General features: G+C 43.6%; 1 protein-coding gene across 3 annotated transcripts in view; it reads right to left on the bottom strand.

Annotated features, from left to right (window-relative positions):
* ELK3 (ETS transcription factor ELK3) overlaps positions 1 to 15551 on the bottom strand; it is a 68944-nt gene extending 53393 nt beyond the window's left edge. Inside the window, exon 1 of one of the 3 annotated variants that reach the window (XM_055394755.2) lies at positions 15169 to 15551. Coding sequence is in view for 1 of the 3 variants with exons in the window: in XM_055394754.2 (XP_055250729.2) it covers positions 3389 to 3407 (19 nt within the window). In the remaining 2 variants the exon portion in view is untranslated. Of the gene's footprint in view, positions 1 to 3388; positions 3588 to 14868; positions 15001 to 15168 lie in introns of those variants that run through there. The other 2 variants (XM_088837125.1, XM_055394754.2) reach the window with 2 other exon arrangements.
* Positions 15552 to 20877: the final 5326 nt, after the last annotated feature.

Here is a 20877-nt window from a genome sequence, read left to right as displayed (position 1 = left end):
GTTGTAGGCAGGAAACTGGAAAATGGGCCACAGGAAACCTGGCCTCCTACATCTGTCCCACTTTGTAATTGCAGCTCTGGTTTCATTTTGCCTTGTATGTCAGCTCTGTTTTAACCCTCAACACAACGGCCAGACTCTGCTTTCTGAAAGAACACTGCTATGCTTATTGCCCAAGGAAACTCATCGAGACTTTTTTCCTTCCCCAGAGTAATTAACCATATGAATTCAACATGGAAATAAATACTAAGCAAATTCTCCTAACAGTAGTCATTTGGATCAAAAGTCATATGGAGCTAGAAAAATGATTCATTCAATGTGATAAAACTACTACTAAGTCCCCAGTGAAAATTTAAGACCACTTGACAGTACTGTACACAGCAGAAGTTATTGTATATCAGGATGATTACTAGCAGTCCAAGGCTGTCAGATGAATTCTGACTTTTGAGGCTTTGATAAGTAACATATGAAAATAAATTATAATCATCCCTCATTATAATTTCTCATTATGATGCTATTTCAAATTATGTTCTTAACCATAGCTATTAGGTTGAACCATATGATATTGTTTTCATGGATTGAAAATGGTCAAATCCCAGCAATCTCCTATAGTCAACCTAAAACATACAATTATTAATATACCAAGAGAACAGATACACACACACACACACACACACACACACATTCATCTCCAGGGCAGTATCTTCCTCCTGTGTTTGGTCCATGGACCCTTTTTGAGACTCTAACATTCTCTAGTGGGCGAAAAAAGATATATTTAGATCCTAAAGATAATTTCTAAATCTCAGAGAGCCCCATTCTAAAGGCAGTGTTAGCTATATCTTCCCCCACCAGCAATACTGAGTGTCTATGGAATTTCCAAGAATAGGGCTTCTACCAAAAAAACACAATTTCTTCTTTAAAGAGGAACTTTTTTTTTAGCGTTAACATGTGATGTGCATTTACATGTTGGCATTATACCAGGCATTATACACGTTGTCTAAGTTGGATACTGATGATTTAATGAGGTAGAATAAGATGCTCCAGCCGCAGGAGTATTATGGGAAAACAGTGGCTCGCCTCCAGGTGCACCGGGGTTCTGAGTCCAGCTTCTCAATCACCACACACAGCTCCCCCAGCAGAGGCTTCATTTCTTATATGCACACCTTACAGCTACTTAGAGAAACGTCCCATTTTAACACAGGGAAATATAGTTAACATTCCCGTGAGAAATCAGATCAGGAAGTTTCCTTGTTCATTTCTGGTTTTGCTTCTGTGACTCCAGTTGTTCCAGCTGGTTCTAAGAAAGTTTGAACCCATCCCATCATTTAAAAACAAACAAACAAACAAAAGTTTTCCTTTTTTTTTAAAAGATCTACTATTGGTTTCAATATGCGGCAGCTTCATCCAATGCTAAATAACCAAGGTTGCCTCTTGATGGTAAGAACCTGTGCCTTCTATTATTTAGCTCTTTCTCAATAGGAAAGACATCCTCCTGTTTGGTGTGTACGCACACGCTAGATGGTGGACCAGGAGGAGGAACATGGGAAATGAAAGGTAGGTGATCTCACCTGGCCCCCAAGCAGAGCCCCAAACCTGCATGCATTTCATGTAACAATGACATGCATGAGAAACACATTACTGAGAACAGGGCCAGGCTGGGGACCCCACCAAAAAGACGTGACCCACCGGACTTGGTGACCACCCAGAGAGGCTAAAAATATCTTCTTTAAAAACCAACATATCTGGGGAAGCCCTGTTTCAGGTTCTAAGAAAGCAATACGTGGGATCTCATGGCATCTCATGACATGCACATAAAATAAAAAAGGTGTTTTGCATTGAGTGAAACTTACTTAAAACCTTGCTACGTGTTCTTAAGTTTGAGCTTCAATTTAACGAGCTCCCTAATTTCCAGTGGGTACTTTTCTTCCATACTACCCCCTGATTCGTATATTTCATAGGTCTTTGAATGGAAAAATCTTTTCCCAAAATTTCTGTACTGTTAATAAAATTCAATCCTGTGTGCAAGGAGAAACACTGGATGTCAGAACATATAAATTCTCATCATAGTCATGACCTTGAGGAGTTGCATGATCTCAGGGAAGAATGTTAATTTCTCTGTTTCAACTTTTTAAGTAAGACCAACCCTAACCCTGCTCCATACAGGGTTAGCAAACTACAAACTACTTTTCTTTGATGAAGAGTATTTCAAAAGTAAAAATCTAAGATATCCTTTTGATCAATATGCTGTCTAAATGATCTTTAAAATAAAAATGGAATACCTTCAGCTTCAAATAAAGCCTTCACAGAGAGATCTTTTTAAATCTGTGAACTAAGTTTAAGGCAGAAAATGTTTAGCTGCCTTTTAGCTTTATGAAAATAAAAAATAAAGGAAATCTCACATGCCACTTCTACTCGGATGAAACCATAACCTTTCAGATGAAGTTGAAAGCTTTTCTGTGCTAAATAGTAAGTTGTGTCTATACTCCACAAGTATATTCAGAGTGCAGTCAGAACACTTTTGCATGATACAACATGATGGTGGTTTTTCCACATCCAGAAACTGAGACATTTCCTGCCAGAGCATCCTCCAAACTCCACTATTGTGTTGAAACTGTAAAATCTTTCTAAATCAGGACTGACTTCCTCCTATTATGCTTTAGAGGCGTCTTTCTGGGAAGGGTAGATTCAAGGCAAAAGGTAGGAATTCCTGCAGCACCACCCAGTGGAAACATAAGAGAGAAAAAAAGTGGGGGGGGGGCAAGATAAAACATGTTGAATTAAACAGAAGTCCTGTCATAAACTCTGCTAATTAAAACTCTGGACAGTGCGCTTTTTCCATCAATGGTGACCAGCAATATTTTGCTTAACAATTGTGTCCTTGGTCCTCAGGCCATTCCTTCAATGCACCCACACCAATGATCAACGTCACATCTGCCTGGTCTCTCTTACACGTGTGTACACACACACAGGGCCGACACCAGGGCCAGGGAGGAAGGAGTCCCGGGGGGCGGAGTCAGGAGTGGCCTGCGACACCATCCCTTCCTTGCAGAAGGGCCCCCAAGGGACCGTGGGGACCAGGAAATCTGCACAGCTGTGCTCGGTGTCCCCGTCCAGCTGCAGGGTCGGGCATTTCCTGGCAGAAAGGTAACCATCTGTGCGTCTTCCCCTTTCCCTGGTCTGAATGCACTCGGTCTGGGCCACCTCCAACATCTGCAGGCATTTCGACCTCCCTCGCTTCCCCCTGAGTTGGGGGAAAGGCTCAGAGCTTCCCCTTCCTTTGTGGCCCTGATCTCCAGTCCCCTAAACTCTCTCCATGGTGACCACTACTTCTGCTCTTCTGTCTGACCAAAGCCTCCCACAGGTCCTTTCAGTCCATATCAATTCCACTTACCACCATCATCTGAACACATCTCTTGGCCAGCGACTGCTTCTCACGCACACGTAACACATCAGGCTCCTGATCTTGGGAACGGGACGGAGCAAAACGGACCCTTGACCCTCTCCTTCCAGCTTTCCTTCCCAGAGAGCCCTGGCATCAGCTAGGAGAGGGAGAGAGCTGTGGTCTTCCCGGAGACACTGGAAACTCTCTTGTCTTCTCTACAGAACTTAAAATAATCAAAGTATCATTTCCTCCACGTCCTGGCTATTGTAAATAGTGCTGCAATAAACATTAGGGGTAATGTATCCTTTGGAATGGTTTCCTCCGGGTATATGCCCAGGAGCGGGATTGTTGGATCATATGATAGTTCTATTTTTAATTTTTTTAAGGAACCTCCACACTGTTCTCCATAAAATCCAAAAAAGAGAGGATCTATGTATATGTACGGCTGATTCATTTTGCTGTACAGCAGAAAATACCACCACATTGCAAAGCAATTATACTTCAAATAAAGGATTTTTAAAAAAGCATCATTTCTTCAATCATATCTGAATGCCTGCATCACTAAAAAGAAAAATGGTCACCAACATTAACACTCCTGGTAAAGTTATCCTTCCCTTTTCCTGGAATAAGTCCACCAAAACCATTTTCCATGTCTTCTAAAAATAGAAAATGATACTAGTTAGCTGATCTTGACATTGTTTAGAAGTATATGATCGGTGTTAGAAACGTTACAGCATTTTTGAACTGTTTACAAATGGCTAATAATAATATAAATATAAACCTTTCCCCTTTCTTTTTTCTGAAGTGTAACATTTCACAAAATGTGCTGGTTTCTGAAAATGTCAAAATTTGGCTGGGAAATATTGACTAATATTAGCTAGTTTGGGGGGCCTTACTATATACAGTACTGTTACAAAAATATTGACAAGTTCCTGGTATTTGTGACATCTTCTTTAGGGATTCTGGAGAAGCACAAAAGACCTGCCTTCCAGGGGTGGCTACCTAAGCAAAGATCCACACTTACTTGAGCATCACTACACTTCTCGAGTGCTCTTCTTGACAAAATACTTGGCATGGTTTAGAAAATGCAAATTCTCGGCCTCAACATTTATACATAAATCTGGTATGATAATATATTCACATTGGAAGGGAACTATAAAAAACAGTGACTCTGCAGTCTTCAAAATATCATCACCTGCTCATGTGGTGGACATCTGTGGGGGATTTTAGCTGCATCTAAAGTCATGAAGGTAGAGTCTCACTTTTATAGCTTTACTGTCTCCATATGCATAATTCTCTCCCACATTTTTGTAGAGATATCAAGTTTAGCTATATATGACAAGTATGGTACCAAAATGCAGAGTTTCTTCTAAATTCAAATAACTGCTAATAAAGTTCTTTTTAACATGAAGCGGAACTACAACGGCGTGAAGGTAAAATGGCAAGCAAAAAAGGCATCTCACTGTTTCAGAGAACATCCATTTAAAAAATCTAGCCTGACTTGTTGATAAACTGTAGAAAGTGGAACACATTTAAAATATCTTGGTGTTTCTATTGAGTATAATTACTTGTATTTTTTTTTAAGTTTAAAAACAGATGAGTGATTTCAAAACTAATTTTCTCCAAGGCATTATACTTAAAATCTGTTTATTAACCCCCAAACTGCAATGAATAAATGAACAAAATAACAATGAAACTGTCAAGTGGAAGACTGAAAGTTCATTCATTCATGTCAGGCTGATGTGCACACGTTTCCTTCAAGAAACCAACAAAAGCATCCAACAGAAAAGAATGGTTGTTGGAGGCATCAGCATCCAACATCAGTGTGCCGAAAGCCTCCTCATACACCTCAATTCCCATGAGGGAATCTGCCATCCACCAAGTCGGTTTAGCCCTTTTCTTACATGTCACATATGACTTGTTCCTCTGCTTACTCTTCCAGTAATTGTTCCACACAAATATATTAATTGCACAAAATAAATGCCAGCTTCAACTTTAGATGATCTTTTCCCTTTGCTAAAGAAAACCATCCTTTCTGTATTTGAATCATTTGGTACATATACGATCTTCTCCATCAAGGTCTGAAAGTCTCTGTTTTCCTAAAGACAAATTGGTAGGTCTTAATATCTAGGTGGCTCAGTGGATAAAGAATCCACTTGCAATACAGAAGACTTGGGTTCAGTACCGGGGTTGGAAAGATTCCCTGGAGGAGGGCATGGCAACCCACTCCAGTATTCTTGCCTGAAGAATCCCATGGACAGAGGAGCCTGGCAGGCTATAGTCCATAGGGTCGCAAAGAGTTGGACATGACTAAAGTGACTGAGCACGCACAGCATGTACAATATTTAGGTTAAAAAAACAAAGGATGTGGCAAAGCCTGGAGGAGGGTGCTGTTCTTGTGGTTCAGTTCTGATTTAAATCAAAGCAGGGCAAAACTCTGGGGAGCAGTGATGCTGAGCTTCTGGGAGCCCCAGTACTCTTGGGTCATTCGGTTTAAGACATCTTTTAATAGCATATGCTTCTGCAATGAAAGTAATTCACTTTAGGAAATTGTTTAACACTCTTCAAAATTACTCAGTGCAAGGAAGAATCACAAATGCAGAATTGAGAATCAGTGCTAAAGAACCTAAAGAAGTGAATGAAGCAAAGTCAGGAATACCGAGTGGCTGGCTAGGCCATGCTTCTGGTTTTGCCTCAACTATCAAAGATGGAGTGGGCTCACCAACAGGCAGTATTTCCTCCTCTAGAGACTCAGCACCATGGGACAGCATCTCTCTCTCTCCACCTGGGGTTTAATCACTTCCAACCCTGACTCAGAATATCCCTGGGACAATTTGGAGATATTTGTCCTAAAATGCCTCTAAAAAGAAAGAAAAAAAAAAAAAACCTAGCTATGCTCTACTACCCAACACCTTCTGGTCTAAATGATCAGTATCTGAAGTTTGAAAAACAGGCAGGAAAGTTAGCAAAAATAGCTTCCCCACAACCCTCAATGAAGTCTAGAATCCAGAGGATTTCAAATGTAAGACCATACAGAAAAGATCAAGGAGCCGCATCCACACAGTCTTCAAATGATGCTAAGTGGTTTGGTCCCTTCCTGTATGTACTATATGGGGCTTGCTGAAATTATGATGTACCTGGGCTTTCTTCTCTCCTGAAAATTATATAAAAAAATCCAAGCTCTTTTGAGTTCTCACAGTGAAGTAATGATTCTTTGGGATGGGATGAGAGAGGTCTGGCAAACTTTCCCTTATGCCAATCCTCTATATAGAACTGAGGCTTGAATCCTACATGAGAAGAGGGACTCTGCGGAGAAGGAGCAAAAACTGAGACCACATATTGCCTCGTTCTCTTAGACTCATGCGTTCCTCTTGTAGCTCCACGTACAGAGGCACACGCACACGCCAATGCTCCAGTAAAGGGGTACTGAGGAAGTTGCCTCTCCAGCTCACTGAGTATTAATCAGAGACATATTCTTAACTGTTAGTGTTGGGAAACTGTTCTCACATCTACAGCCTTTTTTGTTTGCCTAATAGAACGTTCTGATTCTCCTGCGCTCTCGTGTCACCATTCTGATAATGACAAGGACTTACAGGTGTAAACATCTTAAGCACTCCTGCAGTTAATTCCTACAGAGAGACCCTGCAGTTACGCAGGAGCACATCCCGGAATACATTCTGGGGCTTGTTTTGTTGTGGTAGTTGTCATAATCTCTTCTCTTCTGACAATTAACTGCAGGGAGGAAAAAAATATTGCTTAATTACGCCTTCTGCTTAATCAAGGTTTGACTATCAACAAACCACTCCTCGGCAAAACCCAGCTGAAATTAGCAGCGGATCTAGCCCTCAACTGAAAACAATTTAGGTATTTAATTATTCAACCTTTCATCAACACACAGGCAGTCTTATTAGTTTAAAACTCAATCAGAAATGTCATTTATTATAAGAAGTTATAAACAAAAGTTACACAAAGGTTTTCGTATAAGTGAAGAAGCACTTTTAACAGTGAGTGTTATGGAACTCAGCCCAAGGAGCCTATGGAAATTTGGTCAACTGAAGTCTCAAAAAAGGACAATGATTGCTGTAGAATGATTTATTTTAATATGGAAAGAACTTTACATTGAGATTCTTTCAAGCTGTACTATCTTATAAATTACCTGTTAACCAAGCAGTCTGAGTATAACACTGATATCAACAACAGAGCTAAACTTTGTCCCCTCAGATGATAACACACTAACCTGATCTCTATAAATTCACTTTTGCTGCAAATCTGGACAAAAACTCTGGACAATGATATATGCTCTATAGAGGACCTTCCTGACTGTCTCTTTGGTTTAACCAAGAGATATGCCTCTTATTAATTCAAATAACTTACTGTCTAAGAAAGAGCTGGATTTAGGAATAGCAATAAAGTGCTTTATCAAGTTCACTGGCAAAATGGGGGAAGAAGAGCCATACTGACAGAATCTTTCCCCTTCAGATTGCTTTTAACTCAATGAATGTCACATATTGTACAAAGGGCTGGAATAAATACAAGGATGAGAAAAGATGAGGCCCAGTGGGAGCTTACAGACTGTTGGGCAAGACTGATGAGCAATACATCTTGATACATTCATGTGCAGATACCCCTCAGCTTCTGAATCTCATGAATTTCAGGGTTTGGACAGTGACTTCAGATAACAAGGGGTAGCCAGCTATCAAATCTACATGGTTCCTGAGTTTTGGATAAGGAGTATTAATGAATAATGAGAAACACCAACCCTATCTCCAGAAATAAACATCTGAAACTGTTTGGTACCTGCGCTTGGATAGCAAGAATCTGTAGAGGAAGAATTCAGGTAAAAGGAAACCACAAGTAAAACCAGTGGCAAGGGCTCTAAAGGCCAGGGATGGAAGATGGGGGAGATCTGGTCTGGAGAACTGGCAGAGGTTTCCCGGGGAAGGGATGGTTGAGCTGAGAACTGACAGATGACCACATGCTGGCTCAAAAGTGGAGTGAGAGAAGATGATGGGAACAAAGGACCAGGAGGGGATTCCCAAAAGAGAGAAGAGCACTTGGAAGGGCCCAGTGGTCAGAGGGCACGTTACACATTTGAGGACTTGAGGAAAGGCCAGTGGAGTTGGCCTAAATCACAGCATGTCGCTTACATTAGAGATTTTTGGTCTGTATCCCAGCTGCAGCCACTGGGAGACTGTAAGCAGAGGAGCCACAGGGTCGGAACTGGGTTTGAAGGACTGCTCTATCTTGGGGGCAGGGAAGGGACCACAGGGGGTGAGGGGAAATGTGGAGCCTCTCAGATTCAGTGGGGGGAAGGATTTTCAAATATGATCAGGAGGAAAGAGCAGGGACCCAACCTGGTGATCAAAATCTTATCCAGGCTACTCAGTACCCAACCTGGAGATAGTCACTGGTGTCCCCAAGAATGAGGCAGTTGTGGTCTTTAGAAACAAGGGGTGCCTGTCACAAACCTCAAGAGGAGGAGGAAAGGGAGCTTGATACCTTCCCTCGGGTGATCCTGATTCAACAAGGGGCAGAAATGGGATTGAAGGGAAATTTATGGGGAATCCCTTTTTCCACCACCGAACAGTTGCAAAAACTTGCTGCCTCTCAAAGTCAGCTTTCGGGGGATGACAGCAAACATTCACGTTACACTTTCACAACTCCTGGAAGAATTCAAGTTCTCTATTCTAAAACAAAACAAACAAAAAAAAATCCAACAAAAATAGGACTTTGGATCTAATTCTCCAACCACTCTACCCTCTGGCCAGGAAAACCTCTGTCCAGGGAGATCAAGTTAGCCTCTAAACCCAACTTGTTTTAAGGGAATCTACTTCTTCCCTCAACATACATATGACTGTTGGTTACCATAAGTGATACTAAATAGTGTAGAAGGGATTTTTTTTTTTTCCTCTTACAGGATGATGAAGAAATCCACACATTTTAACAATAATTGGTTAAAAATAATTTAACCAAGCAGATCAAATAAAAATACTACAGTATTTTATCCTGGTGCTCTGGGGTTTAGTAACATGGTAGAATCATGAAATTGCCATAATAAAAAAATAACCAGGGAATGTTTCTAGATGATAGAAATTTCTCTCCTTGGAGGTAAGGGATGGGGGTAACATAGGTGTATACTATAACACTTCAGATCTGTGCAATTTCATGTATGTAAATTTTACATCAGTGAAAGAAATAAAAAGACACAAAGAGTCTCAGATTCATTCTACTTTTGGAGTAAATGACCCCTAACCTCACCAGTCTCATCACTCCCATATTTATACTTGGAAAATTAGGAACTGTCCTTAGATATGGTAACTTTGAAAATACTTAGGATGCTATGTGCTTTGGAACTTCTTTTTAGAGCATGTATATGAGTAAATTTATTTTAATCCAATTCAAATCAGAATCTATTAGCATAGCCATCATCTTAATTTCTTTAAAAATATGCAAATAAATCTCAGCCAATTATAAAACAATCCCATTTAATTTATAATTTAATAATAACTTTACAGCAACTGTAAATTAAAACACACAAACTGGTCTGTGAGTAATTCCTAGTGGCAAGTCAACCAAATTACAACTTATTGAAACGGTCAATTCAAAGTTTATTTTTAAATTGCTGACATATATTTGTGTTTCCAGTAATGGATGAAAACCATTTTCATTTTGGTTGTGGGTAGGGATGATGAGGAGTCAAATTTCTACATAAAAGACTGAAAGATCTACCATTTTTGAAGGCCCATAGGATGTGTTAACAGTGCACCCCAGACACAGAAAAATACAAACTAATGGTTACTGAAGGAAAAAGAGGACTTGGCAGGAATGAATTAGCAGATTGGGATTAACATATACATGATACTATATATAAAACAGATAACCTATAAGGACCTACTGCACAGCAGAGGGAATTATACTCAATATTTTGTAGTAACCTATAAGGGAAAAGAATCTTAAAAAGAATATACATAATTGAATCACTGTTGTACATCTGAAATTAGCTTGTTATTATAAATCAATTACGTATCAATCAAAAAGAAACAGTACACACACACACTGATAATTTGGTTTACTAAGGCTGTATTCTAAATGGCAAAACCAGAATTTTCACGTTCTCACTGCCACAGTCTCAGCCAAAAAGCTGGATGATCTCAATTCAAACTGGTCACAGGCAATAATAATCTTGGACTGAAAATTGACCGAAAAAACCAACTTCAAAGTTCGGAATCTTTACTGATATAAAGTGAAACGCTAATTAATAAGAGTCACCCAACATGCAAGAAGCACCTTCTTCCCCTCTTTATAGCTGGAGAAGTTCAAGGTATATTTCTGGTCTAACCTAGTTTCTCTGTTTTCATCACTGAGCATTCTATTTTGATGTGTAGCACCCTGGACTTCCTGTTACTACATCTTGATATTCTTCTGCAAATCATGACTCATCCTTAAATCACAGAGAAGCTCATCAAAATCCCAAACTTCACAGCATATATGAATTCAGTCTTTCATGAGGGCAGCATTCTTAGAACATGACTTGGAAGCCACAGAGACAAAAACACTGAACGAGTTCATGTAGAAATTATGTCAATTCACTGTTGAGTCAACACATTTATTGGATCAATAAATACAAGCTCTATGGGTGGTGATTTTGGTCTTAGGACAAGTTATTAAACTGTGTTACACGATATGTTAACTGAAAATAAGTTACAAAACAGAAAGTATACTGTGACTCCAACTAAAAATTTTGTGTGTGCATGTGTGGGTATGTGTGTACGTATTTTGAAAGATCAGGAAAAAAAATACACTAAAGTGTTAACACGGATTATGGGAGATGTTTATTATTTTTTCTTTGTGGTTTTCTCACTCTTCCTAAGATAATTCACATTAATATTTTTATAATAGAAAAAAAACAACTAACCTTTAGAAAATATTGCTATACTAATGTGACCTCAAATACGTCAATCTATGAAGGCAAAGGGTAATTACAGATAAATAATAAAACATGAAAAAGTCTTGCCTTAAACATACAGAAACATCTGCCAGAAATGGAGCCCTTCATTCAAATGACCACAACTGCTCATCTGTATGTGCAGGTACTGGCCCTTAGGGGCAGAAGCTGTCTGCCCACAGTCAGGTCAAACACAAAAGGGATAGAGAATCTTGTTTCTTTTAAAGTTTAATGAGGAACCCCAGGTCTAGAAATCACTAAGATGGCTGAATCATTCCCTGGGACTAGAAAGGAGCAGAGCCATTAATTGGTAAGCAGTAATTCACCATCAGCAAAAAAAAAAAAAAACACACACACAACTCTACTCCAGGAAGTCACATCCTTAGATTTTTTTTTTTTTTCCCAGTGTATTGGGTTTGTTTGGTTTTAGGTAATGTTTTGCAACCATGTTGGTTTTCTGAATCTGATAAACATATAATTGGGCAGCACAGGATGCATAAAATCCAGTATCTGACAGCTAAGAATGGAATATTTAATTTATATGCACTACCTGGAAGTCCTTTAAAACCAATTTCAGGAAAAGAATCAAATTCTAAAAAGTTATTACAAATATAAATTTCAATATAGGATCTCACAATTACAGTTATTATGTATTACCAGGTTTGAATTATTAAGCTTTTTTTTTTAAGTAAGAGGTCTTTCATAAATATTTATCAAACATAAAAATTAAAATAGGGCTGGAAAAAAAAAAAACACTGCTCTCCCCCATCTGGGCTACTGCCATTCTGGTCTAGACAGCATTTGTACCAGGTGAGTGAGGTTCAGAGAGGGTCTAACTCAGCTCACAAAGGTACACCATCACACTATCATTATTTACATGTCATCCCACACATACTACTAACCAAACAGAGAAAGGGAGAGAAAATTCATGCCTACTTTGTTATTCAACACGACAGAAAAGTGCCAGTGATGATTTTTATACATCTTGCTTGTTGAATGAATTCATATGAAAGTTATCATCTTCATCATTAACGTAAACAAGAGTTTCTCAATCTGGGTACTCCTGACATTATGGGCTAGAAAATTCTCTGTGATGGGCTATCCTGGGCATTGCTGGATGTTCAGCAGCATCCCTAACCTCAATCAGTAGATGCCAGCAGTACCCCCTCTGATTAGGACAACCAAAATGTCCCTGGATATTGCCAAATAATCCTTGGGAAGCAAAATTACTCTTAGTCGAGAACCGATATAAATGAACATCATGTATTCCAAATAATAACTTATCAGAATAAAGAACTTGACCTCCTTTTTGTTTTGAAGGAAATGTAGTCTACTGAGGAGAATATTTACAACCTTCATCCTTAAGATAGCTCCTGCAGAATGATGCTGCCTTTGGAAAGCTTTTTTCCTTATCTGTTTATTGGAAGTTCTGTTATCCTACTTACAGCTTTCAATGCAACAATTTATTGAGCATCTACTCTGTGCCAGGTGTGGTGTTGGGGACATCCTGTACTCCTGTCCACTGACTCACACCCTGGTGAGGCTGGTTGGGTTGTTTTCAGGACACGCTTTGCCACCAGAAAAGAAACACTGACACCTTAAAAAACCCTCAAGAGAGCAGCATGTCCTTGTCAATAAAGGAGACCTACAGTTCCAATCAGGTTCCTTAAAATTATTTACCCTTTTTAGTAACTCTACTGGAGAAGGAAATGGCAACCCACTCCAGTGCTCTTGCTTGGAGAATCCCAGGGACGGGGGAGCCTGGTGGGCTTCTGTCTATGGGGTCACACAGAGTCGGACACGACTGAAGTGAAGCAGCAGCAGCAGTAACTACACATTTCCAACACTGAAAGGTTAGGGAAAAAAAAAAAAAAAAAAGCCCAGAAGGCCCTGGCTATATTTGGCCTAGAATGACCATTAGGGGTTTTTGCAGGCAGGATCATTACTGGAAACCCTAAAAACATTTAGGGACTGTCTTCTTAACTGTCTGACCCGCGAGCCCTCCTAACACAATTTGTAATTTTATAATCCCCATAAATTGAAAGTCATAACTGACCTTTCCCAAATAAAAGTGTGTCACAGAGAGAGAAGGGAGAGAGATCAGAGGGCATTTTGTTTGCCAATAAGACTCAGAAATCAATCTGAGCTCATTAATAGATGCCTGGAACACGCTCGGTTTCTCATCACCTCCGCCGCACCCCGCCTCCCCCTCCAACTGAAGCACAGATGAGAGAGGATGGGTGTGTTTGAGCTGCTTGGGTAATAGAAACTTGACACACACACACACATACACAGGCACGCGCGCACCGAGAGCTAGGAGACAAAAACCTTGTAAGCCCAAAATCCAAATGACTTCAAAGTTTGAGATGCTGCCCTGAAAAGGTTCGTTGGGCGACTTGCCCCTCTAAGTAAATAAAGCCGTAACTTGTCTCGGTCTCCAGCGCAGGGCTCCCCCGGCTGACAGTGGCTGCACAAAACCCCTCCTGTGCTGAGCAGCGGAAACTCCTAATGAGATTAGTTGGTGTGTGTGCAGACATTACTTAGCAATGACTAAAGGGGCTCTCTTCCTGCAGCAGCCAGTGGAAAATTCAGGGAACTTTTTCCCCCTGCAGCAGCAGAATCCCTTTAACCCTCTCCCCAGCCAACTCCAAAAACAACTCAGCCTCCCCCGGCGTCCCCCACCTCCCGGCTGGGGTGCTGGGGGAGTTAAAGACCCGCCAGGGGCTTCCAAAAGCGGGAGGTTGGAAGGGGGCCGGCGGGGAAGGGGCGGGTGACCCCTCGAACACTACAAAGGAAACTGTAAAAGGCACAAATATATAAACCTGAGAAGGAGCAAACCACAGTTTCTTTGTGAGCTCCTCTAGTGAGTCATTTTCAAGATGCTGTCTGCTGCCAGTTTCAAAGCGGAAGCGCATGGCAATTAGTCTTGCCGTTTCCAGACAAGCCAGAAACTCTCCCGACACTCGTTTTTTTTTTCTTCTAAAAAGCCCCTTTTGCAGTTTCTGAAATAACATTTCTTTCTCCCACCCCCACCCGCCGCCTAACTGCAGCTTGTCCTCAGGATGATTCGGTTCAGAAAACGTAACAAAAATCCAGACCTCCGATTTTTCTTTTAACCCTCCAAAATTGTGATTCCTACCCCCTAAAGTTACAGTAGCATTACAGGCCAACATTCAGTTGCAAGTTGAAGAGCCCCATCCCAAACTGCTGGGGGCTCCAAGACCATCGCCTGCCGGGTCCTCCTCCCAAACCGTGTCCAGCAATGCCTCTGCCGGCTTGATAAGGTCCAGCTGGGCATGCGCCCGGGGCGGCGACCCGGGCAGGGGGTCACCTGCCGAGCCAGAGGGGCCGCGGCCCCCAGCCCCGCCGCTCGGCTCCCCGCGCCCTCCTCTGCCCTCCCCACCCCTGTTCTCCCTGAATCCGAGCATCCGTACCCGCTGCAACCCCGAGGAAGTCCCAGCCCCCTCGAAGGGCAGCGGTGGTCCAGCCTCCAGGCACGCAGCCCGCTCCAGTCACCGATCCTCCCTGGGACCCCGAGTCTCACCGTCCCCCGCTCCTCCGGCGCGCCCCCTCCTCCGGGCTCGCAGCGCAGCCCCGGGCGGGGTGTGCCCGCGCCGGGTGGCCGCAGCCCCCGAGGCCGGCGCGCGGACCCAGGCGCAGCAACATCCCGCGGCGCCCACTCCCCGCGGCCTCCCCGCCGCCCCCGGGCCTGCAGCCTCCTACGCGGTGCCCACCCGCCCCACCCCCACCAAACCACACAGAAGAAAGGAAAGGAAAAAAACCAAACCAACCCCCACAAAACTTTGCAAGTGTCCGAGCAACAGGCACGAACCCTACTACCTACCCAGATGTGGGGGAGCTTTCAAGATCCTTCTTCGGGGGAATTTCTAGGAGGAACCGGGCGAAAGCCCCCGACTTTCCATGCTGACAGGCGTCTGCAGACGGTCTGTTGCTCTTGTAATGAGATCCTGATTTCCCCCCCTTTTTTTTTCTTTCTTTCGCTCCTCTTTTTTTTTTTTTTTTCCCTCTGGTGTGTGTGAGAGCAGGAAGTTGGAGCAGTCAGGCCGAGCCGGCTCACTTCCTTTACTGCATTATTCCCCAGGCGGTGTGCAGTCTGTGTAAACAGGCTTTTCCGCCCCGCGCCGCGCGCCCCAGCCGCGGCTGTGCGCCGGGGCTGGCCGCCGAGGCCCGCGCATACTCCGCCGCCCCGGGCCCCGCACCGCGCCCGCGCCCCCGCCCGCCGCGCTCCCCGCTTCCTGCTCGGCCACCCCCGGGGAGGAGCCTCCGGACCCCTGGCGACTCCGAGTGGCCGCAGCCCCTCCCCACGGGGGGGCGGGCAAGTCGGCCCGAAACCCGGAGGAGCGGCCCCGGCGCGCTCAGGGGCTGACCTTGGGTGGCGGCCGGGGCCGGGGGGGTTCCCTCTTCTCCACCCTCTACCCACCCCCACCCCCCACCGGGGGTCCCTGGGCTGGGGACCGCGCTGGGCCCCGCCGTGGGGGCTTGCCCTGCCCGGCTGGTCTGGACGCGGAGGCCCAAAGTAGGGAGGCGGCTGGACGTGCTGTTTAATGTCAGCTGGGATGGAAGGGCGGTGGGGCCGAGGGGCATCGGGAGTGGGGTCTCGGTGCTCTGGGCCAAAGGGCTGCTTTGATCGTGGGTGGGGGCGTGATTGCTAAGGAGAAGATGTTTGTTGCATGTGCAGAAGAGGAGGCGCGGGTTTTGTCTGAGAAAAAAAAAAAAGCCAGCGCTCAGAGTAGGGGGCCCACTTTGGGGAAAAAGGATGAGAAGCCACAAACTGGAAGCCAGGATTCTCCAGAAGAGCCCTGTCTGGCGGTTCGCTGTGGCCTACCTCGGGCCAGACCTTTCCTGCCTGCTAAGGGACTCCAGAGGGAAATGAGCAGCACCAGGGGCCCAGTGACTGAGGCTTCGGAGGCAGGCTCCGTGGTCTCAAAACTGGACCCCACACCACACTATGCCCCCACAAGGACACGCGCCTCGAAGGGCTCAGGCGAGGCTCTAACGAGAGAGCTCATCCACTGCCCTGAGGCTTAGAGGAGAGGGCCGGTGGAAGGATCCCCCACCCTAGCCCTGGGCTCCAGCCCCAACTGCTCAGCTTCTGGCCCTTTCCATGTCCACGCCTCTCCCTCCTGAACAGCGCACACCCATGACTCCCAAACTTGAGAGTGCATCACGTAGGGGGCTTGTTAAAACGGGTTTTAACTTCACCACAGAAGTTCCTGATTCAAAAGGTCTGGGATGGTTTTCAGCCCAGGCTAAAGTTAGAATCACCTGGGGCGTGTTTTGAACACTATTGATCTCTATGCACAACCCAAACCAATTAAGTCATTTCCTGGTGGCAGGGCCTGTGTGCTTTCCAAAGGGTGGCTTTCTACAAGTTCCCCAACTTGCTTATTTGTTTCTTATTTTTGCAATCTTTCTGAAGATTATTTGTTTATGAATCTCTTACTAACTGTGGGCTTCTAAGGGCAGGGTTGTATTTTACTCTAGTTAATACCAGATCCCACCCCCAAGTGCCAATCAGAGCACCTGACCATAGGACAGTCCAGTTCCTCAGCCTTTGCTTTGGGGCTGGCATGGATACTTCACTGAGAAGTGGGCTGAAGCGCACCAGACCTCTGAGAGAGGTGGGAAAACATGAGGAGTTTGGGGCTTGGGGGAAGGTAGTAGGAGAGTAAAGGAGAGGGTATGGGGAAGAGCGCTATTTATCAACCCCTGATTTTCCACAGCTAATTTTCCACTTTAGGGATTATTGTTTTAATCCCTAGTGGGCTTCTCCTATCACTCAGTAGAGCTCACTCTGTACCCCAGAATGATCCAGCTGGGGACCAGGGGAATGTTCATTTTCTATCCTTCTCAGGGAGAAACAATCTCACACATACAATTCAGAACACTGTGTTATCTAAAAAGTGTATGCCAAAGCAAAGCATGAGTGTATCTTAAACTAGTGACTTTCATGCTTTTTTATTATATATCTTCATAAAAAATCTTTGTTGAATCCTAATATGTAAGCAAGAGAAGGTTTATATGATTTCATCAGGCTTTGTTTTGAAGAAATGCTTCTTTGTCTAAGGCATTTCTGAAACACTAATGGGCAGTCCTGGAGTTTCCCAGACCAAATGAAGACCTCCTTAAATTTTCCTGGTGTTTTAGGTTGTCCATATCACTAGTCCAAGCTTCTGCTTAAAATGAATAACTCAGAGCTGACACAGCTCTTCCTCAAGGTGCAGGGAGGTGTCAGCAGGTCTTAACTCAGGTTGCTGTAATAAATTCCAAGGTCGAGGTGCCAGCAGATTTGGTTCTTGGTGAGGGGCACCTCTTGTTGTGTCCCCATATGGCCTTTCCTCAATACACACATGCAGAGGGAGACAGGAAGCAAACTCTTTGGTGTTTCCTATCATAAAGGGCACTAATCCCATTACAGGAGCTCCACCCTCATGACCTCAGTTAAACCCAATTACTTCCCAAAGGCCCAGCCTCTTTATACAATCACACTAGGGGTTATTCATTTCCATGTGAATTTAGGAGAGACATGGAACATTTAGTTCACAACTGCCATTGGTTTTCTATGCTTTCCTTCTAACTATCAAAAAGCGGCCAAAAGATGTAGCACATAGTATTGTATGATCACATTCTTTTTATGCTTCTGTTATACAATAGATAGGAGTTTGGATTATATGGATGATGAGTAATTGCTTCAGAAACCCTCTATGACAGGAACCTGTAATGAATGACTGCCAGCCAAGAGAGAATGAGGCTCTCTCAGCTTTGAAAAGAACAACAGATCTTACCAGAGATTGGAGTTAGTCAGTATGATGAGTTTGAGGATGCTTGGGGCAGGATGGAGGAGGATCAGCTCAAATAAACCTTATGGATGAAGAGTGGGGGTGGGGGGAGGGGGTGTCCCCAGATGAAAATCAAAACCTTGGTGTATTGGTCAGCTTTTGCTGGGCTAATCAGTTCAGTTTAGTTCAGTCGCTCAGTCATGTCCAACTCTTTGTGACCCCATGAATCACAGCACGCCAGGCCTCCCTGTCCATCACCAACTCCCGGAGTTCACTCAAACTCATGTCCATCGAGTGGGTGATGCCATCCAGCCACCTCATTCTCTGTCGTCCCTGTCTCCTCCCACCCCCAATCCCTCCTAGCATCAAACTCTTTTCCAGTGAGTCAACTCTTCGCATGAGGTGGCCAAAGTATTGGAGTTTCAGCTTTAGCATCAGTCCTTCCAACGAACACCCAGGATTGATCTCCTCTAGAATGGACTGGTTGGATCTCCTTGCAGTCCAAGGGACTCTGAAGAGTCTTCTCCAACACCACAGTTCAAAAGCATCAATTCTTCGGCGATCAGCTTTCTTCACAGTCCAACTCTCACACCCATACATGACCACGGGAAAAACCACAGCCTTAACTAGACGGACCTTGGTTGGAAAAGTAATGTCTCTGCTTTTCAATATACTATCTAGGTTGGTCATAACTTTCCTTTCAAGGAGTAAGCATCTTTTAATTTCATGGCTGCAATCAGCATCTACAGTGATTTTGGAGCCCAAAAAAATAAAGTCTGACACTGTTTCCACTGTTTCCCCATCTATTTCCCATGAAGTGATGGGACCAGATGCCATGATCTTCGTTTTCTGAATGTTGAGCTTCAAGTCAACCTTTTCACTCTCCTCTTTCACTTTCATCAAGAGGCTTTTTAGTTCCTCTTCACTTTCTGCCATAAGGGTGGTGTCATCTGCATATCTGAGGTTATTGATATTTCTCCCGGCGATCTTGATTCCAGCTTGTGCTTCTTCCAGCCCAGCGTTCCTCATGATGTACTCTGCATATAAGTTAAATAGGCAGGGTGACAATATACAACCTTGACATACTCCTTTTCCTATTTGGAACCAGTCTGTTGTTCCATGACCAGTTCTAACTGTTGTTTCCTGACCTGCATACAGGTTTCTCAAGAGGCAGGTCAGGTGGTCTGGTATTCCCATCTCTTTCAGAATGTTCCGCAGTTTATTGTGATCCACACACTCAAAGGCTTTGGCATAGTCAATGAAGCAGAAATAGATGTTTTTCTGGAATTCTCTTGCTTTCTCCATGATCCAGCGGATGTTGGCTATTTGATAATAGTATGCAGCAAACAGTCCCAATACCCAGTGGCTTACAACAACAAGTGGTCTCAGTTGCCTGGGTTCAGCTTTGCTTCACATGTTTTTCTTGTTCTGGGACCCAGGCTGAAGGAACAGGCTCAACACAGGACTTGAGACTTTCTAGAAGGACAGGAGCTCAAGAGAAGTGGGTGAAGACACATGGAGCCTCTTAAAACCTCTGCTTTGGACTAGCACACCCTCAGGTCAACTCACAACCCAGAGGAGAAAGTGAGTCATGTGGCCAAGTCTAAAGTCAATGGGGTCGGGGGAAGTGATTGGGTTGGCTCTTCCCTGGTGGCTCAGCGGTGAAGAATCCACCTGTCAGTGCAGGAGGCGCAGGTTAAATCCCTGATTCTGGAAGATCCCACATGCCATGGAGTAACTAATCCCATGAGCCACAACTATTGAGCCTGAGCTCTAGAGCCCAGGAACCGCAACTACTGAAACCCATGTGCCCTACAGCCTGTGCTCTGCAACAAGAGAAGCCACTGCGATGAGAAGCCAGCTCACTGCAACTAGAGAGTAGCTCCCGCTTGCCGCAACTAAGGAAAAGCCCACACAGCCACGAAGACTCAACACAGCCAAAGATAAATAAATGAAATTATAAAAATAAAGTGCTTTTTAAAAATTAAAGTCAATGGGAAGACTTCCGACTCTGTGCTCCCAATGCAGGGAGCCTGGGTTCAATCCCTGGGCAGGGAACTAGATCTGAGATGCCACAACTGAGTTTGCATGCTGTAACTGAAAGATCCTATGTGCCACGATTAAGACCTGGCACAGTGAGATAAATAAATTTAAAAAAAAGTCAGTGGGACAGAGAGAAGGACAAAGAGGAAAGAGGAGAGAAATCTGAACAGATAATCTACCATAGGAGAAAATGGATGCTGGGTATACAAAAACAGCAAATCTCTTGGTCTCCTCACAATTTAACATTGCACAATGTGTAACAGAATGGGATGCTGTGAACAATTTTAAAAAATACAGATGGATGAGGAAGTATAATTAGATAGGACAAGAAAAAGTGAGTTTTAGAATATATCAAACTAAAATATTCTAGAACATAGAACAAATAATATATGAAACATGAATTGATGGTGTTAAACTTATGAATCAGTGAATTTTGGTAGAAACTTGAAAGTGGTTTGCTTCACTACTTTGGAGACTGCCTCAGTATTGGCGGGGATGTGGGTGGGAGTTGGAAATAGACAGCCAAAACCTGATGAAAAGGTAACCCACACAGGTGGCAAGTAGACAAATGGAACCAGGAATTTGGGGATCCAGTCCCATACTGACTGTGACCTTGACTAAGTCACTCACCCTCTCTGAGCCTGCATGAACATCAGTTTTTACTGAATTTTACACTGAATGCCAATTGTACATTAAAACACCATGTGCTA

This window comes from Moschus berezovskii, chromosome 6 (assembly GCF_049115385.1).
Source record: "Moschus berezovskii isolate FMDL1 chromosome 6, NW_MosBer_1.0, whole genome shotgun sequence".
In the NCBI taxonomy this organism is placed as follows: domain Eukaryota; kingdom Metazoa; phylum Chordata; class Mammalia; order Artiodactyla; family Moschidae; genus Moschus; species Moschus berezovskii.
This window is presented reverse-complemented; position numbering and strand designations above follow the sequence as displayed.